Raw genomic sequence first — 24,903 nt, forward strand, 5'->3', positions numbered from 1 at the left:
TAATCGCATCTTCCAAAGTTTGTGGAAAAGCAGGGTCAGGCTGAGAGAGGAAAAGGGATGTCGAGATCCAACTGCGGCTACAATTGTTTACGGCAAACATGACAAGTTCTTCACCGCTGTCAAAACCTCCGAATGTTGCAAGTGGGTTGAAGAGTGCAAGCATGATTAATGGCGAACGGTGGGTTAAAGAAGTGTTACGGACAGGTAGGGAACTGGCGAAGGGGCCTCTCCCACACGCGACCTTTCCTCTCGCCTGACAATCACAGAGTCGGAGGCACTTTGTTAACTCCAGAGAAGACGTGACGACGATGACGGTCGTGGAAAAAGCAATAAAAAAAAAAGCAAAAGGAAGAAAGTGGCAGATATCGCAAAGATCCCGGTAATGGATTCCGCCCGAAGGGAAACGAATCGAGGATCTATGATGAGTTCATACCGTCTGCAACCATACATGTGATTTATGGTGTCGAATTTCTTTCCGAAGGCCTCGTCGGGAATTTCCATTGGAATAATAATGCAGTTTTTTCGTTCGCATTTCTTGCTAGGAGGAATTTCGTAACGGATTCCTCGTAGATGGTATTTGTGAATACATGAATTGTGACAGGATTTCTTAACTTCGTGCTTGAAATTCATAGAAAAATTTATCGAGGCCTTGTTAGGTGAAAAATCTTCATATTATTGATGTTTTTAGAAAAGATTTTTTAAATTTTTTTGCCCTTTACTTAATAGGCTTGACTCCCTAAACACTCTTAACATAAACCCTGAGTTAACCTTCCTAGGTAACTTACGCTAGAAATTTAGAATGCCTATTGAGTTTAATTATCTATATCTAATTCCACTTAACCTAAACGCAGCATTAATCTTTTTAGATTCACTCACTCTAGAAGTTTATAATATGTATAAAGTTAACCCTTTGTTGCATACAAATAATCTAGAGAAGTTAAACGAAAATGTTTGTATTTTTTCTAAGTAAAATAACCTTAGTAATAATAATAAAAAATAATTTTATTCAAACTTCGTCTTAAATAACTTCTACGGTTTGTTCACTACAGTGGACAGCATGCACATACGTACATGCATACAAATCTCTTCCCAACGATTTACGGTCATTGCATTTGATATTTTCTGCCTTGTTTGCAGTGATCATTACCATCTTCTAAGTGGTAAATCTGCAATTGACATGTACATACAGATCCCCCAAAATACCTTCATTTCGTAGATTGTGATTGAATTCACTTTGCTACGATTTTGTAACCTGTATTTATTGGATTCAAATGTCATATGTTCTAGAAATTCCTTGCCAAACATAAGCATTTCCAGTGGTGTTTTGGCTTGATAAGCGGTACATTTGGGTTTCAATTCCTTCTTTCCGGTCGATCTTTATCTACCCACTCCACAATTTTCTCAAACTGACATTTAAAATAAAATGTCTAAAATGACTAATTATGAATAAAAAATGGCAGTATAAGAAAATGTAAGCAATATTATTATAATGTTTACTATGAGAAATTGTACTAACTTGGAAACAGAAGTAGCAGCCATTTTCCAAATAGCACTGCTTTATTTAGTGATGCTATACAGCCATCTATGATCGACAGTTGAAAGTTCTAATAATATAGAATGAATAAACATAGGAATGGAATTTGTTAAGGCATTTACAGAAGAATAAACAAATTTAAACTTTTGTCTACTGGAGTGGACATGATGCAGCATTTTATTTTAACATCGCAATTCCATTTAACTTAAAAACGGAGCTGACTTTAATAGATTAATTCACTCTAGAAGCTCATATTATGCATGGAATGTTAATTAAATAATTATTAATTCCACCTAGTCTAAAAATTAAGTTAACGTTCCTAAATTAGCTTCTACAGAATTTTATAATATCTACACTGTTATACATCAATTACACTTAATCTAAAAGCTGAGTTAACCTTCCTAGATTTACTCATTCTAGAAGAATGCTTCTCAACTAGGGTGAACAATCGCAAGGAACAGTTTCATGTTGCAAATAGGGAGTCAGTTCCATACATTTCAAAATTTTAGTTATCTAAAGTCCGAGTTTGCCTCATTTTGCATCAAAACGAAATGGAGCAACACATTAGAATACCTAAAAATGGAGCTAATTAATTTACAATGTGCTAATAAATCGTATTCAAATATTTGAAGATATAGATTTCATTATCTTCTATTCGTACTTGTCAAAAAATAAATCAGCTCCGTTATTAATTTTCGACTTCAAAATAATCTCTTTATTCGGAAATAAATTTATACACGAATGAGTGTTTTTTAAGAGCAAACAAACTAACGAGAAAAGTAGAGAGTGAGCATCTAGAATCCGAGACGAAAATAATTTTTTGTACTTTTTCTTCAACGCTACAAAATTTATCGGAATCAAGACGCCATAAAGTGTCAAGCTTTAGTAAGAAATAAAGAAGTTTATAATTATCTACACACAAACATTTATTTATATGTGAAAGAAAAGTTTTATAAATAAGAGAAGTTTATAATTATCTGCATAGAAATGTATGTATTTTTATTTATGTGTCAAAGAAAAATTTCATAAATAAGAGAAGTTTATATTTATCTATATACGAACACGTGTATTTTAATTTATGTGTCAAAACAATTTCCTAAGAAAGAAAAGTTTATAATTATCTACATGCAAGAATATGTATTTTTATTTACGTGTCAAGTTTATAATTATCTACATACAAACATATGTATTTTTATGTATCAAAGAACAATTTCATAAATAAGAGAAAGAGGTTGTCCTTATTTATTCTGAAGTTTTGCCTCGCTTAATAAATTTTCTCTGAAAACATAAAAAGTGTTATAATTTATTTATTTTTAGTTTAAATGAAAATAGTCATTTTTACATGTTTGATTAATACTTAATTATTAATCAAACATGTAAAAATGACTTGAAAGAAATATCAGTTTAAGTATTTAATATTTAGCAGTCAATATATTTTAATTACAAAGTGTAACCAACAAAAGTGTGTTGCAGATACCAAATAGAAAAATCAATATAAATTTGAATTTTTTCTTATGCAATATTATTAGTATAGTTTATTTATATTTTGATAAATAACTGATAAGCTTAATATATAGTTAAAATTTATTAGTCCAAAGGGGAAATTTTCCAAGAAGGACTATTAACTTCGTTCTGGCGTTTTGCATTTTGCATTTATTCACTATAAACGTTGATTCACTTTTCAAGTTATTGCCACCAAATATTATCGCCCTGTGTTATAGTTAAAGGAATTAAATAATGAAGAATCTGCATAAATGTATATATGTTTCTTGCATTGTGATAAAACAGCGGTACCTAGAGCCATCCAATTTTGAATAACATAATCCTCCACCGAATATGGGCATCTAAAAGCCCTAATTTGGAATTTGAAATTCGTTTTATTATCGATTTTATATTTTGTAACACTTCAACGAATTTTTGATTAACAATGTCAACAATTTCAAAGCGATCAATGGCAACACTGTAGGTAGAAAAAACATTTTTATCTCCAGCGCGCAAGACTGTATATCGGAAATTTTAAAGATATGCTGTTTTAAAATGATTTTGCAATATTGCTGTTGAATTGAATTTTATGGTTTAAGTGCGAAGAACATATTTAATAGATAAAGGCAAAACATAAAACGCTAAAAAAAATCAGTTTGAGCGTAATATAAAATCTGAAAACTTTCAGATTTATATATATATATATATATTTTTAAGGGGTATCAGAACCCCCTATACCGACAATGTTAAATTGCCCATTTTCGATGTACCTTTTCTCAAAATCTGCTGTAGATTCAAGCTTGAAATTTTTTCTGTAATTAAAGTATACCTACCTGATTATACTGAAATGAGCTTTTGAAACATTTTGAATTTTAGAGTACATTACAGGATATTTTGTTAGGCATAGTAAAATTTAGCACTTTTCTCACACAAAAATTAAAAAAAATTTTTTTTCTAAGTTTATTACAAAAAGCTCATTTCATTACATATTAGGGAACCTAATAAATAAGCCATAAAAAGTTTAGATACCTGTGAGCAGTAGTTCCCGAGAAAAGGTACATCGAGTATAAAAAAATCACGTTTGGAGAAAAACGCGTTTTTATGTAAAAATCCTCATTGATCAAAGCAGTCGATGACAAATTAAAATTAATTTTTTTACAGTTCTAATTTTTATAGAAATTAAAGAATGGTATTTTTAGAAAGATAAAAGTGTAGAGAATTTGAAAATGCAAAAATCCGAAATCACAATTTTTTGAAGATTTTGGGGTTCCAACTCCTCTTAAGTATTTTAAAATACTTAAGGGGAGTTGGAATAAGGGGAGTTTTTATAAATACTTAATATTTTTATAATAATATTTAAGTTAAAAATGGCATAGACCGGTCAGCTGTTTCCAGACACTGCGTGTGACCACATCCACTTTTAGTTTGAGATCGCTGTGTAAAGTATTTAGTTTATAAATATTAAAAAAAAAAAAAAAAAAAAAAAAAGAAAGGCGGGAAAAAATTTGAAATGTTTCAGATTTTAAATTACGTTCAAAGGGGCGTTTTTTAACATTTTGTGTGTTACCTTTCTTTATTAAATATCATGTTCCTCGCACTTAAACCATAAGATCCAGTGCAACAGCAATATCGCAAAATAGTTTTAAAACGAGCATATCTTTAGAATTTCCGATACAGAGACTCACGCGCTGGAGATAAAAATGTTTTTTCTGCACAACGTTGCCATTGCTCGCTTTGAAATCCTTGAGTTTGTTAATCAAAAATTCGTCAAAGTTTTAAAAAATAGGAAATCGATCATAAAACAAATTTCAAATTTGGCCTTCCACATGCTCATATTCGTTGGAGGATTACGTTATTCAAAATTCGATGACTCTATGTACCGTTATTTTATGACAATGTGAGAAATATACATACATTTACGCATATATTCATTATTTAATTTCTTCAAATATAATGCAGGACTTTATGACAACAGTTTGAAAAGTGAACCGACATTTATCCGTCCGACGCAAAATGCCAAAACGAAAGCAATAGTCCTTCGGGACTCAAGTCCCTTTGGACAAAAAAAAAAAAAAAAAAAAAAAAAAAAAAAAAAAACTACTTTTGTTGAAGTTCTGGTATGTTCTGATATTTTCTAAGCTTTTTTATGTTCAATCTATAAAATGCATTAAAAAATAACCTAAATTTTAAAAAATGTGTATTTTTCCGATTTTGGGAAGTAGGTTGAAGAAATGATGGTTTAGAAATTGAAACAGGGCTGAATGGGGCAAATAAGGTAGAGAAGCACTTCTCCAGAAACGTATAATATCCATAGGATTATTACTTTCTGTTTAATCTAAATACTGAGTCTCGCTTCTTTGGTAACATTCACTAAGTCAAGACTCTTTACTAAGAATTTCCGTGACGTACCTCTAAGACTTGGAAGATATAATAGAGACGTGCTAAGGGTGTAAGAAACCCGTTTATTAAAAACACAATAAATAGAACAGAAGGGATTACCAGCACTTAAGAATCAGCCAGCATTACTAATGTTTGACTTAAGAATAATCTCTTTGTTTGGAAGAAAGTTTGTGCGTGAATGGACATTTTTAATAGTAAAAATTAACGAGAAAATTAGAGAGTAAGTGTCTACAATGTACAACGAAAATAATTTCTTGTACTTTCCTCTTTAAGGCTACAAACTTTTTCGGAATCAAAGCGCCATCAAGTGCCAAGCTTTAGTAAGAAATAAAGAAGTTTATAATTATCTACAGACAAACATATCTATCTTTATTTATGTGTCAAAGAAAAATTTTATATATAAAAGGAGTTTATAATTATCTACATACAAACATGTGTATTTTTATTTATGTTTAAAAAACAATTCACAAATAAGAGAATTTTAATTATCTACATACAAACATGTGTATTTTTATTTACGTGTCAAAAAAATTCATAAGAAAAAATTTATAATTATCTGCATACAAACATTTGTATTTTTATTGATGTGTCAAAACAAATTTCATAAACAAGAGTAATTTATTGTTATCTACATATAAATATGTGCATTTTTATTTATGTATTAATTATAGAATAAGAATTATAGAAAGTTATAAAGTCTGTGTTAATTAAAGAATAAGAATTATAGAAAGTTATAAAGTCTGTGTTAATTATAGAATAGAATAATTATTTATATGTTCATTTTAGACTTCTCTTATTTATGAAATGTTTTATTTCATAAATAAGAGAAGACTATAATTATCTACATGCAAACGTGTGTATTTTTATGTACGTGTCAAAACAAATTTCGTTAATAAGAATAGTTGATAATTATCTACATACAAACATGTTTCTTTTTATTTATTTATGCCGTGAACATAAAAGTAGTATTTTAAATTAAAATTAAATCCTGATTATATTTAGACAAAGGCTACGCAGATATGTTTAATAGCGCAGCATGGCTTCTAACATACACCGGCATGACAGCACAATCTGCAAGAATAAAGCAATGCCGTAGACATGAATGCTGATCGTAGAATACAACTAGTAACGTGGCTTTCAGCAGGCGGAACACGCTTTGAACTCAAAGCTTCCATTAAGTACACTCGAGCTAAATTTGCATTCTGGTAGGAATACGAAAAGAGAGACGTAACAGCACAGATTCGTAACGCAAAGTAACTGATTAAATAGATTACAATTGGACTAACCTTTCCAAATTAAATCCCTCCTTAAAAATTGAAATATGTATAGGATTTTATATTAAAGAGGGTTGAGAGACACTAGGACCCGTCTCCCCAAAACTGGGGGTGGAACTGAGCAAAGTCGTACTGTATGGGACAGTGTCCAAGGCTCTTGCCAACGACCGGGTCAATCTTCACTCCTTGCCTCGATTAATTTCGTGGGCTTGCTCTGATTTCAGAAAAGCGAGAATGGTCACGCACATGCGCAAAATAAAACAAATGAAATGTTACATTAAAAAAAAATGCAATTCTATTATTTTTAACATAGGTAATTTTTTTTAACTTTACATTATTTTTTTACGTGAAAAAAATCATATAAAAATACAGGTTTATTTATAAAATGCTATGCGCAGTACATATTACAGTATTATAGAGATGACAAAAAGGTAATTTATTTAAAATATTTTTAATATTTGGGACATAAAATAAAAATGGCAAATACGTTATTAATAAAATAAGTATATAAAATAAGTACACGAGATAAATACACAAAATTTCATATTCATAAGCCAGTTATAAAGACAGTGAGCTTTAAAATGCATTGCATTTTGAGGATATTTTGATATATTAAAGGTACCTGATTCCTTACCTTGCAAGTTAACACATACGTAATATGAATATTTTGTTAAAGTCCATATTTGGGCCTTCTAGTTGCTTAACATTTTGTAAAGCAAATTAATGTGTGTGTGATTATGGCAAAGCCTCAAAGACTATCTGCCTAAGAGGAGGGATGCCTTCGTGGAGAACTTTCTAAGGGAAACTGGCTCGTGTACACGTTACACATGGGGAAAACCACGAAAACGCCTATGCAGCCAGCCCGTTCGCGAGATTCGAATATCGGACCGAACTACCAGAGTTCAACGACTTTACCGCTTGGCCGCTGGTGGGCCGCAAATTAATGATCCAAGTCGTTTCAAGTTATTGAAAGATAATCAAGAAAACGTGTTTTTTTTTTTTTTTTTTTTTTCGGAACTTTCACTGAACTACTGTGAGCAAGTGTCAGTGCTTTTCGACTTTTGCGCAAGTGCCAGTAAATTGTTGTCATTCAACGTGCCATTAGTCTATAGAGCTCCTATGCTGTTATGCTTCAAATCTTAACTGCATTGCTTAATAAACTGCGCAATTTAAAAGAAATAAAGGCACTTCTTATTATCACGTATCTCGTTCTGTATTTCGTGAAAATCCACAGCCGAAAATTATAAGTGCATACAGCTTCTGAAAGGAAATGTTAACGAATTTGGTTGGATAGAATATGTTTGTGAGTAAATGTACTAATATTAGTGTATTCCGTATACGAAAAGAAATCAGTAACAGTCACAGTTTCCAATACTGTTTATTTTTTCATTCCTACGCAACTAATTATCAACTAGCGTAAATAAGAAGATACTAAATCATAAATAAGTGATCATGAAAAATGACAAAAATATAAATGCCAGAGGGAAAAATGTGCAAAGAGAAGCCAGTAAAGGATGTAATTCAGATTTTTATTTTTATTTTGACATTCGAAACTTCCTTAAGGGTACATGGAACATCTCCACAGGAGAAATGAAGCAGTTTTTGCAAAAGATTCAACAAAATGTATTTTATTTAAAAATGCAGATATAACTGAATTTTTTTTACAGTAAATATACATATTTCAGCTTATATTTCAATAAAACGAATTTAATTATCTGCATAAATTAGTTTTCAAGAGCTAATTAACTTTATCTAGCTACATGAAATGTTTTAAATAATATGTCTGTTCGATTTCTAAAAACCAACTAATTATCAACCAATTAATTATCAAATTTTAAGGCGATAACCAATTAAGTTTATCGCCTTAAAATTTGGTATGGCAACAGAAAATATAATATTTGAAAATAATAAGAAGCAATTTTTATTTTGGTTAAAAAAATTAAATTAATTTTGTTAAAAAACTCGGAAAAATCTAAAAATTGTAAGAATTTGTTTTTCATTATTTTCAAATTTTTCCATTCAGATCTAAAACGTTAGGTATTTTTTAAAGAAACAGGTTAGTTGTACAACTTGGGAAAGTTTAAATACTCTACCTTAAATAGATTTTTAGAAAAATACACCGACGTATTAAAAAAACACGTTTACAGAAAAAGGCAAAAAACTGCATGCATACCCAAAATGCTTAAAATGTACTATTTTAAAACCTTCCAGCACCATAATCATTTTGTTTTAACATTTTTGTATCAATTTTTATCTGTTTTATCATTTTAATTTTCCCTCTGGCTGATTTAGAGAGATTTTAATTTTAGAAGCTTAAGGATACTGCTCGAACTCGGCTCTTATAATTTTTTTCAATGAATGTTTCATATTATGGCCCGGTTTAAGTCCCAAACATTTTAGAATGTTTGTGCAGTTGTAAGCTCCATCGTGAAAACAAATTGCAGCGTCTAAACAAGCTATTATCAAAGTAGTTATTGAGACAAAAACAGTTTTAGGTAAGCGTTGCCATAAACAATGGTTAAAACCCTCATTTGGATTCTGAGTTCTACCACGTGTGCATTTGCACAAAAGTTTTCTATCAGAAAAATGGAGAAATGTATCTAAAAATGTAGTTTGGTTACTCTAGATGTAGAAACATTACATTAGGTTATTTCGAAGCAGGAGAGATGAAAAATGAGCAATGCTCTCGCCGGGATTCGAACCAAGGACCACTCGAATACGCGTCTAGCGTGCTGACCACTACACCACGAAGGCATGATAAGAAGGCAGGAATAATACTTTTTAAACTCAGAGATGGATAATAGAGGAAGGAGAAAATTATTCGAATATTTTAATGCTTGGCAAATGTTTACCCTTGTGGAAGCCAGATCTTGGCAGGAATAAAAAATAGAAAAGTAGATAAAAAAAAAATTTAAAAATGTTTGAAAGGATTCACATTTTACCGTGGCTTTAGAGTTTGTAGATATATTAGGTATTTTTTGGAAGTAGGAGAAGTAAAAAATAAGCAACGCCTTCGCCGGGAATCGAACCGCGGACCTCTGGAATACGCGCCCAGCATGCTCATCCCTACACTACGAAGGCATGCTTCGTAGCTTTCGGAAAGGCGGAAGAAATTTTTTAATGCCATAGCTCATCTTTAGAGTTCCCTCTACAACTTTAGTGTTGCTGTAAACTTTTTTGGTCAGAAGGGCTTTTAAATCTCGAAACATACTTTGTCGTCGAATGACTTTTGTTTTCCGTTTCACTTTTCAAATAATTAGCCACTGGCTCAAGTAACCACCTAAAACGAATACTATAAAAAAATTTGTAATGCTTTTAATATGTCCAGTTTATATTATTTCGTGGGTTTTCTTAATTAATAACATAGATAAAGAACTGCGTTTACTGCTTTTAAATCGCTTAGTTTGTTCATCAATAATAGAAAAAAATGAACTTTTAAAATTTTAAATATCTTGCGCTTTGCCAGATAGCAACAGAATGATGCGTGTAAGTTAAAAGTATTCTATATCGACTCCGGATTGGAATGGTGCAGTCACCTAGGTGCTTGTACACGCAGCCTATTCCCGTCGAATACCTTTTGAATCATGTCAGTTAAAAAAAAATACGCATCGTGGTAAGTCCTTAAGTCCAAAAAAATTTGAAGTTTCATAAACCTTGACACTTTGAGAATAGACATAAGTAATAAAGGCAAACAAGGCAACTAATAATGGCTGCCATTAGGGCGTAGTCACATTACAGATCGCCTTTGGGCAATCTGTAATGTAACTACGATTGTAATGTAAATATGATTAAATCAATTAATTAATAATTAAAATTAAATTAATAAATACGATTTAAAATTAATTAGATTAAAATTTAATACGATTTAAAATTAATTAATTATTTAATTATATTAATTAAATAAATACGATTATAATGTAAATACTTTTATGATCATCATACTTGTCAATAAATATTTTATATCGAGTGTCTTTAGAATTCCCTGTCAAATGTTATACTGCAAATGCTATATGTCAAATGCTATGAATTTATTATATATTGCTTATTTTTCAGTAATTACACTAGCGACAACACTGAGTGACAGCAACCTTTTATTAGATTTATCGATGCAGGAGTCGTAAAAAACGTGTAAAAACTTCGCGAGGATTCGCTGGAATCGAACATGCCCCCCCCTCCCCGTTTGTTAACCGGACATGCTTCCAATTCCACCACGAAGACACGCGGTAAAGATGGGGAAACTACTTTATAAAATAAGACATGGCAATCATACTGGTTGGCAATATCCTTTTATTTGTGTTGCCATTCTTATCTGTGCTGCCATATGTCAAATTTAATGAAAAAATAATTTTGGACGAAAAACGAAATCTAAGTTTTAATACGGTCTCCCGCTTCCTGTATTTATATTTGGGAAAGTTTTAACAGTTGTTATGAAAAAACAAAATTAGGAGAAATTTGACTCTCGTATGACAAATATTTTCAAAATTTGCAATCTTTGATGTCATTTTCGACTTGTCTTGACAAATCAGTTAATTAAATTAGAATAAATAATTCGAGGATAGAAATTTAAATGAAGTGCAGCAAAAAATTATTATATTTTAGTAAGCCGTACAAAAAAGTTATGCAGTGTTGTCCACATCAGTTTTTTTTTATATTCGCTGAATTAGTTCTTCAAAAATAATGCATGGCGATGTCTTTCAGGGATGCATTTGGATACAAACAAAAAAGTGAAGTTTGAGACTAATAGTATTCCTGGTGCTAATAAGGAATACAGGAATGCCTGGAAAATGGGATCCCGGGAAAACCATCATCGAGAAAGCACGGCTTGGGGGGGGGGTATCGACTGATGAGAGTAAAAAAACTTCGACTTCCGCGCTTAACGGACGGATCTGAAAATGCTTCACATCCAGTCATCTGGACCACCTTGCGAGGTCAGCCGCCTTCGGCCCCGAAATAACCACCTCGCACTATATCTCAAACAACCTCCAATCACCCCCCCCCTGCAAAAAATCGCAAGGAAACATTAAAGAAAAAAATCGCAACCGAAAGGGAAATCCAGAAAGAGTGACTCCATCCAGACGATCAGGGGTCATCCTGGATGTCACGGGGCACTCACTATCAGCAACGCCAAACGAGAACTAGGTCCCCAACAAAACCCGTCGGGGCACTTCGCAGCTTTCTCACGTCCCCCCTTCCGCTCGCGCGCTCGCCTCCTCCACACACCACCTGAATGCATTATCTTCTATCCACCCCGCTACTCACCGCGTTCCCCCCTCTCGCATGGGGATTCTTCGCTGCGTATGAAATTAACAAACAAGAAGAAAAATGAAAACAAAAAGATAGAAACTTAACTTTCCTCGTGACACACTTGTACGGATGATGCTTCTTCCAAGAGGGATCTTGCTTTGTTTTGTTATTTTTTTTTTCCACCCTTCCTTTCTCTAACAGGTCTGACCCCGCGACGGAGTGCGCATGCCCGCCGGAAGATGAAATCCCTGGGTATATAAAGATGGTGAAGAGAGCAAATCTTCATCAGGTTTCATCCGCATCGTATTCCAAGTCGGTTTTTACCAACTTTCTTCCTCGGAAAGCCAAACACAGGTAGGTGTTCGGATACGTATAATAGGTGTTCGGATATGTATAAGCTCTTCGTTCTATGGATTTATTGTTTTCCCTTCTGGATTACAAAACTGCGACGGCACGGAAAAGGGATTTTTACGGAATCTCAGCGATGACTGCCACGAAAAACTCTTTTTGTCCGTAAAACGCTTCGGTTTTTCTTTTTTGATTTATCTTTATGTATATACTCCGTGTTCATTATCCTCGGTTATACTTAGGTTATAAAATTCTAGTAGGTTTTGTAAAAGTAATTTTTAAAATTCTGCTGTAGAAATTTTTGTGAAAGCAAATTTCCCAATAAGTTTATAAAATTCTGCCGTAAAAAATCTGCCATTAGAAGGTTTTATAAAAGCAATTTCTAAAATTCTTCCGTAGAAATTTTTAATAAGTTTATAACTTATTAAATTTTCTAAATAAGTTTATGAAATTCTCCAGTAATAGGTTTTGTGAAAGCAATTTTGCGGCTTAGTTTATAAAATTCTGCCGTAAGAGATTTTGTAAAAGTAATTTTGTTAATAAGTTTATGAAATTCTCCAATAAAAGGTTTTGTGAAAGTAATTTTGTTACTTAGTTTATGAAATTCTGCTCCAGTAGGTTCTTTAGAATTTAATAGTTTTCTGTAGAGAAATAAATAAGTTCTAAAGGAAATAGATTTTATACACTTAAATTCGAACATGGTTAGAAAATGTAAAGGAAATAATTTTGAGATGCCAAAGCTTAATTACAATAGAAGAATAATTCCGAGGAAATAATTTTTGTATATTTACGCTTCAACAGTTTTGGAGAACCATTTACAAGCAACAACTTCCATATGCAGAATCATTTTTAATATGTGTATTGTACTCCGACATCAGTATAATTTATTTATAAAAGATTTTAAAATATTGACCAATATGTTGGCAACAAAAAATTAACAGCTAATTTCTCGTGACTGAAAACGTTTCAAGAGATTAAATTCATGTAGAAGAAAAACATTTATGAAGTTGATGTAATATTCTAAAAAGCAATCCTGGATTTATTTCTAAGGAATTTTCTTAGCATTTTTGAAGTTCTGTTTGTTGAATATTTGATTAATTTTATAGGGATACTTTTTTTTTGTTTAATTAATGTTTTATTTTATATTTAAACCATTCTATTCAAAACTGTACGAGGTCAGATTTATAATTGTTTTTGTATGCTGAAAATTTAAGAAAAACTGCTTATATACTCGTATTTTGATACTGGTTATTTATTATATGCTTGAATATTATTGCACAATCATTTACGAAAATAGTTTTTTACATGCCGAATCTTAAACACTGTTGGAGAATTTCAAGGAAATTATCTTGATACGTTTAGGGCTTAATATTATTATAGATTTGTATAAAAGATATTGCTTTTACAATCCGCAACTTTATTACAACAGGAGAATCATTTAAAACCAATGGGTTTTATACGCTAGAGGGTTTCAGATTTTAACTGTTCCCCAAAAGGGTTTGTTAAGGTTTTTTATGCTATTGTCGACTTCGCAGTGACCAAGTTTGCTGTTACACGCACTTTTAACTAATCCATTTGTATTGTCTTTTTAGGTTTATTATTAAGCATTATTTTCTTCGTACTTAACGCTGTTCAAATAGCGTTTACATGCTTAAGCTTTAATATTGTTACAGAATAATTTCAAGGAAATGTTTGCAAGCGGCTTTAATATTATTAGAATATTTTTTGTGAGAACAATTTAACATATTGACGCTTTAAAAATATTGAAAAAATAAAAACCATTCAAAGGAAAACGATTTTACATTCATTTTTTATTATTACTGCAGATCTGAAAGAAACGGTTTTGAAATACCGAAACTTTATTTTTATTGCAGAATCATTTAAAGGGAATAGCTTTAATATTAACAATAGAATCATTAAAGTAATTATATTCTAAATCTTTAAATGTTTTGGGAAAATAATTTCAAGGAAATGGTCTTTTATGCATTTGTTTTTAGTATGTAGTATTACAGAATCATAAGAATATATTCATTTAGCTTTATTTCAAAACAATTTTAATTTAATAATAATTTTTATATAAGAACCTTTTATACTGTCAAATAACCATTCAAAAGAAATAGGTTTTATTTGCTGATAGCGCCCCCGAGAGGCAAAATCGCTGAACAGTGGTAGTTCTGTCGTGGGTTCGAATTCAGGCAAACGAGCTAGCTGCATGGGTATTTTCGTGAGTTTCCCCACGTGCAGCGTGCATACGAGACAGTTTCCCTTATAAAGTCCTCCATGAAGACATTCCTTCCCTTTGTCCAAGTGTGCTTTGCCATAATAAACTAAGCCAAAGCAAACCCGAAAATTTAATAAAGGTGTGTTGTAAACTTCTATGGAACATTTGTAATTTTTCGTAACATATGTGCGTATGCAGTGAAATTTTGTTCATCTAATTATGCGATGTAATTATTTTTAATAAAATAATTTAAAATTCAAATCACGATGAACTGTTCTCAAATGTTTGTGATTAGATTAAATTATACCTTATGAAAGCTGTAGGAGAAAATGAAAATACGATGTAAGATTTGCTTTAAAAAAGTAAATTTAATCGTTACATTATAACGTAAAAAAATAATTAGTTATTAAAGATATAGCAGCTTGTTTAAAATACATTTTACTGGTTTTTTTTAACATAGAATCCAAAGAAATTTTCAGTCGCGAATTTCTTATTTAAATAAATAGTATTTTAAATAACCATGTTTAGAGCATTTTTTAAATGATAATCGAATAAAGTTATGAAGATTTAATTTTAATCATAGTGTACAGATTTAGGTAATAACTTATTTGCTATACATATATTCTGATGTCTATTTCATTTCGGTACTTGATTCGGTATTTTAATATTTCTTTTTTTTTCTTTTTATTTAAATTTAATAAGAAACAGATGATTAGTGATTTAGTGACACCATTTTGTGCACATAGTGTGATTATATAAATTTTTCCGTAACTATCTTTAAAAGAGAAATTAATAAAATTGTCAAAAATGCAGCTATTAAAACCATTACAAAAGTATGAGTTAAGTTTGCATTCTTAACATTATTATCACCTGAATCTCGTAAAATTTTGAAATTTTGTTACGTTATTCTATCATGCCATTTATTTTCGATGTGAATCTTAAATGTTACCGTTGCATAAAGCATACTATCTTTAATATCTCTTTCCTGCAGACAAACTACTAGCGTGTTGCCATTCGACATGATGCATATTATTTCATTTATTTTTCAAATTTGGAATATTTAACGAAGGCTATTAAAGACTATTAGAAACTATTAAAAATAAATGAATTTTTTTAATAATTAAAGTATTTAATTATTTTTAGAAAATATATCTGACTGCTGTTTCAAATGCATTTAATTCATGACATACTCGAAAGGTAATTTTAACAAATATTTGAGGTATTATTGCAATTAACTAAAGACGTTTCTGTTGCAATTATTACAAAATATAATTATCACAAATCTCGCGCAGAATCTTTCAGAATTTGAGAAATCAGCGTCTTAATGGTTGCAGAGAAGACTGTATATTTGTTGAACAAATAAATATACAGTCTCTCTTTTGTATTAAGACAAATTTTGTATATGAATTACACACTATGTAATACAAAAATAACGCAAAATGTTTATGTTACAGATTTTTGTACTATGTGAATATAACTATGGGTTTCTATTTTAAAATTTTGTATTTCGAAAGCAAAATAATAAAAGAATAGCTTATATTAGCTTGCTTTCGGCAATGTAAAATTTTATGAAAGAAATTGGTAATGTCAACGTCTTAGAATTGGGCACGAGATATCGAATAAAAACAAGGATTTATAATTTTAAATAAGGAATGTCTAATAAAAAATGTAAGAATAGCTAACTTTCGTAGGCTGCAAATCGGTAATTTTAGAATTAAAAACCAAGCTGTAGAATTAGAAACCAAATAGAGAAAAATCAAAAGATTGAAATTACTTTCGTTGTTGACGAATAGGTAATTCAATTTGATAGAATTAGGAACCAAATATCAAATAAAAAGTGTAAAATCAGGTTGAGCTTGGGTTGTTAAGTTACAGCTGATGGTTATTTGATAAAGCCAAAGTATGCAAAGACTTTTAAGGAATTACCCGATTCCTTTGTGCCTACTGTCGTGGTGTAAGACGTAAGCATGTTCCGCTAGTAACTGGAAGGTCCGTGGTTCGAATCCCGGCAAAGACACAATTACTTCATTCTGCTCCTGGTTCCAAAAAAATTCTAAAATCTTTCGGCTGTTCAACAAATAGTGATTCCTTAAAAATAACAAATCTAAAATACTTCTGCAGTTTTTTTAAAAAAAAGATGGTTCCTTCTATAAATCTAAAATTCTTCATTACTTTACTAAAAAATATTGTTCCTTAAAAAAACAGTTCTTGGGCAGATAGTTGCACACTCTACTACAAAATATAATTTTTTTCACTTATTTTAATTGTATATTTTAAGACCGTTGCCAAACCTTAGGCAGAAAAATTTTCACACCTTTTAAATTATAAAATCCGATTTTAAACATATTATACCATCGACTATATAATCATAATTTTATTTATTTCTGGCATTTGTGCATGTTAAAGGCAAATTAAATATTATCTTAAACTAGAATTGTTTTATTTTCATGCAGGTCTCCTGTAGTTCCTATCCTCATCCTACACAATGAAATACATTTCAGTAATTGGTAAGTATCGTTCCATTTCCATGTTGCCAACTTCTATGCGAAAGAATTTTTTTTCTGTAAATTATCCCTACTAATTCAAACAAGAGCTTAAAATAAAAGCACTAGTAAACTATAAATAATTAAAATTACAATGTTAATTTTTCAACAACTTCTTGACATTAGAAAAGTGTGTAGTTTTATCTTTCCATAACTTTGCATTATACTGCTACTGCATTTGTCCTCCTTGTGTGGCTTGACAATTTGTCCACGTATTATCAATTCACGAGAATTGAAATTTTTTATTTATCCGTCATGATTTATTTTATTTATTTTCTCCATTATATTTATTTATTTTATTATTTTACCCTTGTATTTCTTTACTTATTATTTTGCCCTAGTATTTCTTTATTCGCATATTTTATTATTCTACTGTCTGTGTTTCCATTTTATTAGTATCGCATGTATTTGTTTTATTATTTTGTATTTGCATTTGTTTATTCATTATTTAATTTTGCGATTGCAATAATTTATCTCCAAATTAAAACCGTGTATTGGTTTACGAATGGTACCGGTTCCATAATTTACTTAACTGCATGAATTATATTTGTCACTTCGCCAAAGTGCTGCCGAAAATATGAAAAGTTTTAGAATTTTTAAATAAGTTAAAATTTCAAAAATCTGACGAGTCCACTTCCACGCAGCACCGGAATATCTAAAATCGATTTAAAAATTGTCTGAAAATCTAAAATTGATTTAAAACTCGTCTGAAAATCTAAAATCGATTTTAAAAACTGAAAAAAAAATAATCAGGATTAAGAAAGCTAAAGTTCAATAGAGAGAAAATATAAAAGCTGAAGGGGTATTTAAAAATACAAGCAAAGCACATTCGTATGTTATAAAGTCACAAAATGTTTCGGATTAAATTTGAAATATACGCTTATAATCTTACGCTTTGCAGAGTTTTATATCTCTGATCCTTTATTTAAAATTTCATTAAATTCGAAGAAAATACTAAATAAGTAAAAAAACAGATTCGCGACTTTTTTTTTTTTTTTTTTTTTGCAGTGAAATTCGAAAAATAAATATATTTATTTCCTAAATGGCAACAAATTTCTTTTATATCGCAGAGTTTCCTAATTGAGTTTGACACATAAATAATTTCGCTTTACAGAGTGGCAACACAAAGCTTTTAAATGGCTGAGATTTTTATCAATAGTTCTTCAAACTCGCCCAAAATACGAAACATAATAATAAACGAATTCGAGTTGCACATGTTTCGGAGGGAGACCTATGTGTGTTCAAACGTTGGTGCTCTAAAGTGTCGTTTTTCCACAATGCGAGGAACCAACCTTCCTACATACGTACATACATGCTGATTCTTCATTATTTAATGATAGAATTAAAAGCAAAGCGGTAGATATCCTAGTTTTCGGTGAATTTCTTATAAATTGAAAGCAAGAAAATAAAAAATTGAGTTTTTCTATGCATTAATTATAAAATGAAAGCAAATTTATAAACAAATTGGTTTTTTTGTCGGTAAGTAAAACATGCTTTTATCTTACAGCTCTCGTCGTTTTGGGAGTCGCTGTGGCATTGCCAAGAGTAAGTGAAGTTTTTCATATTTACCTATTTAGAAGTTTTGGTTCTAGAAGATCTAAATGTGTGTATTTTGTAGATTCTGTCCCATGCCAACTTTCATAATTAATTTTTACTCTATGCTCATGCAGTTCTTAAATGCAGCTTGATGAATGCCAATTCCGATACCTGTTGGCAAGCGCTGTTCTATAGTTTGATTTATCTTGCAAATGGCCCCAATACTGGTAATAAATTAAGTGTACAAAACAAGAACATTTATTGAAGCATCGTCATACAACGTTCCATCGCAAATATTCCATCCAAAAATAAAACTGGCTCCTTGATTTAAAATCTTAAAAATAAAACATCGTTTCGTTGTCGCCACTGAATCACAAAAAAAGTGAAACCCTCGCGACTTGTTACAACAACTGTTTATTATCTACTATTATAGACTCTGAACAGTAAAAACAAAATAAAATTACACAAACCAAATAACAATATCCTTCCTGTTTTGTACGTCTTTGTAATGCAATAAACATGTATTTGATTCACAGTAAAAGACACTGTCCAATTATCTGTATTTTTAGAATATTCCCGTATTGTTTTGTGACACTGTGTCAGGATATTTCTTGCTCTGTTGTGAAAATGAACCTAAATTTCTTTAAAAAAACAATGGTTTAATAAAACTAATGAATATAATAAATAACCTTGGGAAAATGTTTCACAAAAGGAGGATTTTTAAAATTCAAATCTAAAGGTCCTACCATAGCTCTTTGATAAACGGTCTCTTTTAAAAATATGAAATGTAAAACCTTTCGGTAACTTTTTTTTCTTTTTTAAAAGCTGGTTTCTTAAAAATAACAAATATAAAACCTTTCCTTACTTTTTATGAAAATATCGTTCCTTTCAAATAATAAATCTAAATTTTTTCAGTAGTTTTTCGAATCAAAAATAATAAATCCTTTTGCTTTTTCTATACAATGGTGATTTTTTAAAAACTATAATTTAAAATTTTTCTTTAGATTTTGACAAAATGTGATTTCTTAAAAATGATAACTTACATTTTTCAGTTGTTTTTGACAAGTGGCGATTCATTAAACTTATAATAAAAATTATTTGAGAGTTTCTGATAAGTAAAAATAATATATCTTATAAATATCCTTTAAATGATATATATAAAATCTTTAGGTAGATTTTTTTTCCTTTTTAACAAATGGCGGTTCCTTAAGAGGATAAACCAAAAATCCTTCAATATTTTTAATAACAAGCAGAGGTTTCTTAAAAGTATTTGAATCTTTCGACCCTTTCTTGGCAGCAGTGGTTTCTTTAAAACTCTAAATCTAAAAACCTTTCGTTAGTTTTTTGAAGAAATATGATTCTTTAAAAATAATAAATTTAAGTTCTTTGGGAGTCCTTTTTCTACAAATGGTAGTTAAATGCAATAAATATAAATTTTTCAGTTGTTTCCTTGACAAATGGCTGTTCCTTAAAAACTATAATAAAAATTATTTGTTAGTTTTTGACAGAAAATGCCAATTTAAAAATATTAAACGTAAAATATTTCAATAGTTTTTGACAAATTGGTCTGCTACAAAAACAATAAAAACAAAATCAATTTCTTGGATAAAAATATACTGTTTTTCTCTAAACAGAAAACACATTTTAAAATAGAAACACTTACACCTGTTTCGATTCAGAGCTTTTCCCGTTTGACCAAACGAAAATGCCAGATATAAACACCTTCGCTTTGCACGACGGAAAGGGTCAGCCAAAGGCGGGTAGGACCCTAAATTTAGAAAGGTCGGAGAGGGAAATCGAGTTTCAGAGGTGACTGGAACTTAACCTGTGAAGTTGTTTTTATGTTCTTGCCTCTCGTCTGGCAGTGGAGCCGATCTATCTCTCAAGAGATCTACATCGCAAAATAATTTTAAAATGAGCATAGCTCTAGAATTTTACATACAGAGACTCGCGCGCTAGAGATAAAAATGCTAAATGTATGCTTCCAGCTTACAACGTTGCCACGGCTCGCTTTGAAATCCTTGAGTTTTTCAATCAAAATTTCGTTAAAAGTTTTACAAAATATGAAATCGATAATAAAACAAATTCCAAATTTCAAATTTGGGATTTCAGATGCCCATATTCGCATGAGGATTACTTTATCCAAAGTTGGATGGCTCTAGATACCATTGTTTTATCACAATGCGAAAAATAGACATACATTTATGCAGATTTTTCATTCTTTAATTTCTTCAAATATAATGCAGGACTCTAGCATTTTGTGGCAACAGTTTGAAAAGTGAACCGAGGAGTCCGACGCAAAATGCCAAAACGAAAGTAATACTCCTTCGGGACTCAAATCCTTTTGGAATAACAAGACGTCCTCAGGTCATTTGAGAATCAAGATTGGAGAATATTCTGAGTACATTCAGGAACGTTGGGATTTAAACATAATATTCAGAGGCTATTATATGTTATGGCCCAATGAGGTTCCGTTCGAAAACGAGCCCCAAACGGCTTCCTATTTCAAACATTTATCCTTTAACACGCATACATACAGTCCCAAACGAGTTAACCTACATCTTCCCTGCCCCAAGTCGTGTTTACGATCTCATAGCGGAAATTATTTTCGCGGGAACTCTTCCACAAACATCAAAGCTTCAATCGTTGCCTGCAGAGATCAGGAAAAAAACATTCCCTTCCTTTGATGAATGGTTACGATGTGTTATTGGTGAGCGTAAAATACCACATTAGCCAGCTTCGGATTCAAGAGTCAAAGGTCGGGAGTAATTTTTGGAAGAGTTCGCTGGGGTTGCTCTTCAAGGCTGAATAAGGTTTCCGTGTTCAACCGGTTAAAAGGAAAGTCGTGAAACAAACGAAAGTTTTTATCGCCTTGTAAACATGATGCGGCGAGGGGGAGGAGGGTTATGTAACAGTGCGGGTACATTTTTGTTCAAAGATGATTGACGCAATGATTGGCCAACGGAATTTTCTTATTATATGCTTCCTGCTTAGCATGTACGATGACGACGTTTGACGTCAGATCGGCGTTGCGTTGTTTCGCACAGGCTTCTACAAAAGGAGAACACCTAGTTCTCGGTTGAGCGAAAGCGTATTAACCGAGTTCCTGTCTTAAATTTTTTTTTATTACTCAACGACGGAAACGTTAATATCGCAAAATTGTCATCCGCACTTCTCAAGCAATTCTTGCAAACATTGTTCTTTAATGTCACTAATTTACATTTTTTCCTTTATAAATTGTAAAGTATATTATGTTAATTAACCATTTATTATGATTTAATTCTACTATAAATTTCCCGTTCTGTACTCCTCACCCGAATTCAAATTAGTTTTGTGTTTATTTAAGTTGAGAGCTTTGAATCTTTAGATTGAAACATCTGGAAATGGCGTCTTGATATTGACATTTTCGCCAACTTTCCTTAAAAGTGATACTCCGGCTTTAGCCATTCTCTCTAGCCGACGTTTTACATCCGCACCGGTAAAATATCTGAGCCAGATTATTATGTTTAATGTGTAGTCTTAGACTGCATATTCAGCGTTTAAATTTAACCGTCCGTTATTGTTAAGTCAAATATCAACAAGCGTTGTAAATTTCGTTTGTAGCAGAAGTTGTGTCTTTGTGTTCAGTTTAAAACTAAAATAAAAAGATTATTTTAATCTTCTTCTGTATTTTTCGACAGATGTAGCGATATCTCGCTATTAGTTCAGTAGGATCTGCAGGACTTAACTTCCAGATGCAATAGGAACCCTACAAAATGATGTTTAATTTTTTCCTACCGCCTTGTTTCTGTTTCGCATACTGATTTCATTGGCATAATAAAATTAAATTATTCTTGAGATGTTAAACTCCTTCAAATTACAGGTAATAGCATTTGTCTGTTAATTATGATATAAGTTATTCCTTATGATTTCCTAATTGCTGTTGGATTAACCGCGTACATTGTATCTGATATTATTCCGGTTAACTGAGAGTTTACCATAGTAGTGCAGAACTCCAAAAATCCGCTTTTATTTGGACTGAACTCCATCTGGATAATTGTAAAATCCAGCCACGTTGCATGCATTTTCCTCCCTTTTATATGCAAATAACGTTTGAAAATTCCTTCCTCCCTTTATAAGGAATTTTCTTTCCCTTGCGTGCCTTCATGGAAAGCACTTGCAGCTGACGTGCCAGGGTTCAAATCCCAGCGAAGGCATTGCTGATGTCGCACCTTTCCTGCTGCAGAAGATTCTACAAGTGGTCCCGAAGTAACATATGGTGAAAGATAATTGTGAGCGCATTAATTTGGAGGCTCCTACTCTTCCTTCTAAAATCCCTCTTTTAGTAGGGAGAATCTAATGAATTTTTTACCTTCTTACTGGCTAACAGTCGGGAGGTGAAGAGTTGGAATTTCGGGGAAGGCATTGCTGTTTTCCATGTTTCTTTGAATTTCTTTCTTTCAAATGCCTAATGAACTTTGCAAACCAAATTGTTAATAATTTATCTTCTCTTCTTCCAGATGAAACGCCAAGCTTTCTTCCTCCCTGACGGTGTAGAACTGATCGTCGGTCCCATTAACACCAACTTCAACTGCGACGGCCTCCGCCACGGATACTACGCCGACGTGGACAACAACTGCCAGATCTTCCACGTTTGCAACCCCGTCACCCATGCCGATGGCAACCAAGAAACCCTCCACTATAGCTTCTTCTGCGGCAACCAGACTGTCTTCAACCAGCTCACGCTCACTTGTGCTTTCCCCGAAGACGCAGTGCCCTGCCAGAACGCCCGGGACTTCTACTACGTTAACGACAACATCGGCATTGAGGACGCTCTCTTCTTGAGGGACGAAGACGTCGCCAGGGCACAACAACTGATCCAAGGCAAGAAATAGGAAACTGCCACGGACAACGTTTCCGATCGAGCAATTCTCTGAACAACGTGGCTGCAACAAACAACAACAACATGGTGACGGTCTGACATTATTCCTCGAAGATCTCGAGAGGAGAGACCATCCCTCCTCGTCAGAGACTTTACGCGAGTGTTGTCTTCCCCCCTCTTCTTACAAGTGTCGTTAACATACGGATATAGGTTTTCGCAAAGGACCTTCTCAACAATACCTTCTTCTGGGCAAGCTGGTGCTTTGTTCATCCACGGGCGTACTGGAGGAATCGTTGCCAGTACGAATCCTATGTGGATATTTGGAAAATATTTCCCTCACCCTGGGCTCTTTTGGGCATTTTTGAGTCTTCTTTCTATGTTCGTGTTCGTGTTATTTATGCTTGAACAAGCAAATCCAGTGATACGCACACACAATGCATGTCCCATCGATAACCTACTCAGTACTTCTTGGTAGACCTTTTTCTTGCAGTTGGTTGAGTCTCTTGTTTGGTTTACATATCATATTTTCCCTTGAGGTGTTTGTGGGAAACTTAAAAGTTCTCTGTCTCATGCGCAGCCAATCCTAGTCTATGCCAAATATGTGTTCTAACAGCTTTTTGAAAGATGGGGCGGTTTGTTGAACTAAACTTTGTTATTAACTAACTCTTTCATTTCTTGTGGGAAGCATCCCAACATGCTAGAACGAACCTCACTTTTTCTTCGGGGGACCTACTCCCTCCAGCGAGTGGGAGCGGTCACCCCTCGTCGAATGGTTCCGGGTCGGATGGTGGCAAAAGAGGAAACGGTCGTTTTCCTCGCTTCCGGGTGCGGGTGTGTTCTTCTGTATAAGGTCGCGATAGTCTATTTCCTGGAAGCCCCTATGTATATATACATTATATCTTGTAGTATAAAGCGTTGTATATGTAATATTTTTGTGATAAATAAAGCAAGCATTTTTGAAAGAATTTTTGGATTCATCGTATTTCTTTCATCTTTGATTTATGGCTTCTCTGATGTGAAATAATTTAACCTTATCACATAACAGTTATCTACGGAATCTTCTTGAACACAGGTGATACTGCTTAATTATTATCAAAAAAGTTTAACTCTTACGTAATATATGAATACAAAATCGAGCCATAATTTTATAATCCATTATTGATGGATTTTACAAAGCGATATAATAAAATAAAAAGCTCTTCTCTAACAAAATTTACAGCTGCCAAATCAATTAATTATTAGTACAATATAAAACTGTTTAGCTATGACACAAATTACAAGGGTAAAATCAAATCAGGACTTTATTAGCCACTACTGATGGTGGATTTTATAAAACGGCATTACTGAAATACTCTTCCCTTACAAAGTTTGATAAATATTAAATTATTTAATTATTAAAACTATATGGAACTGTTTAAATGTCACATAATATTAGAGTGTAAAATCAAATCAGAACTTTA

General features: G+C 32.0%; 1 protein-coding gene and 1 long non-coding RNA gene across 19 annotated transcripts in view; one reads left to right on the top strand and one right to left on the bottom strand.

Moving 5' to 3' along the window:
• Positions 1–24,408, top strand: part of LOC118179544 (U-scoloptoxin(01)-Cw1a-like) — a 143,582-nt gene extending 119,174 nt beyond the window's left edge. Inside the window, exons 2-5 of one of the 2 annotated variants that reach the window (XM_085812125.1) lie at positions 12,136–12,288; positions 16,957–17,010; positions 18,554–18,591; positions 23,082–23,245. In XM_085812125.1, the coding sequence (XP_085668251.1) occupies positions 12,136–12,288; positions 16,957–17,010; positions 18,554–18,591; positions 23,082–23,110 (274 nt within the window). In that variant the 3' untranslated portion in view covers positions 23,111–23,245. Of the gene's footprint in view, positions 1–12,135; positions 12,289–16,956; positions 17,011–18,553; positions 18,592–23,081 lie in introns of those variants that run through there. The other variant, XM_035348714.2, reaches the window with a different exon arrangement.
• LOC118181616 (uncharacterized) overlaps positions 1–24,903 on the bottom strand; it is a 976,960-nt gene that overhangs the window by 265,478 nt on the left and 686,579 nt on the right. The gene's annotated exons all lie outside the window — the stretch shown is intronic.

Source organism: Stegodyphus dumicola, chromosome 2, assembly GCF_044657685.1.
Source record: "Stegodyphus dumicola isolate Sdum_Otavi_A_Nest chromosome 2, ASM4465768v1".
NCBI classification, from domain to species: domain Eukaryota; kingdom Metazoa; phylum Arthropoda; class Arachnida; order Araneae; family Eresidae; genus Stegodyphus; species Stegodyphus dumicola.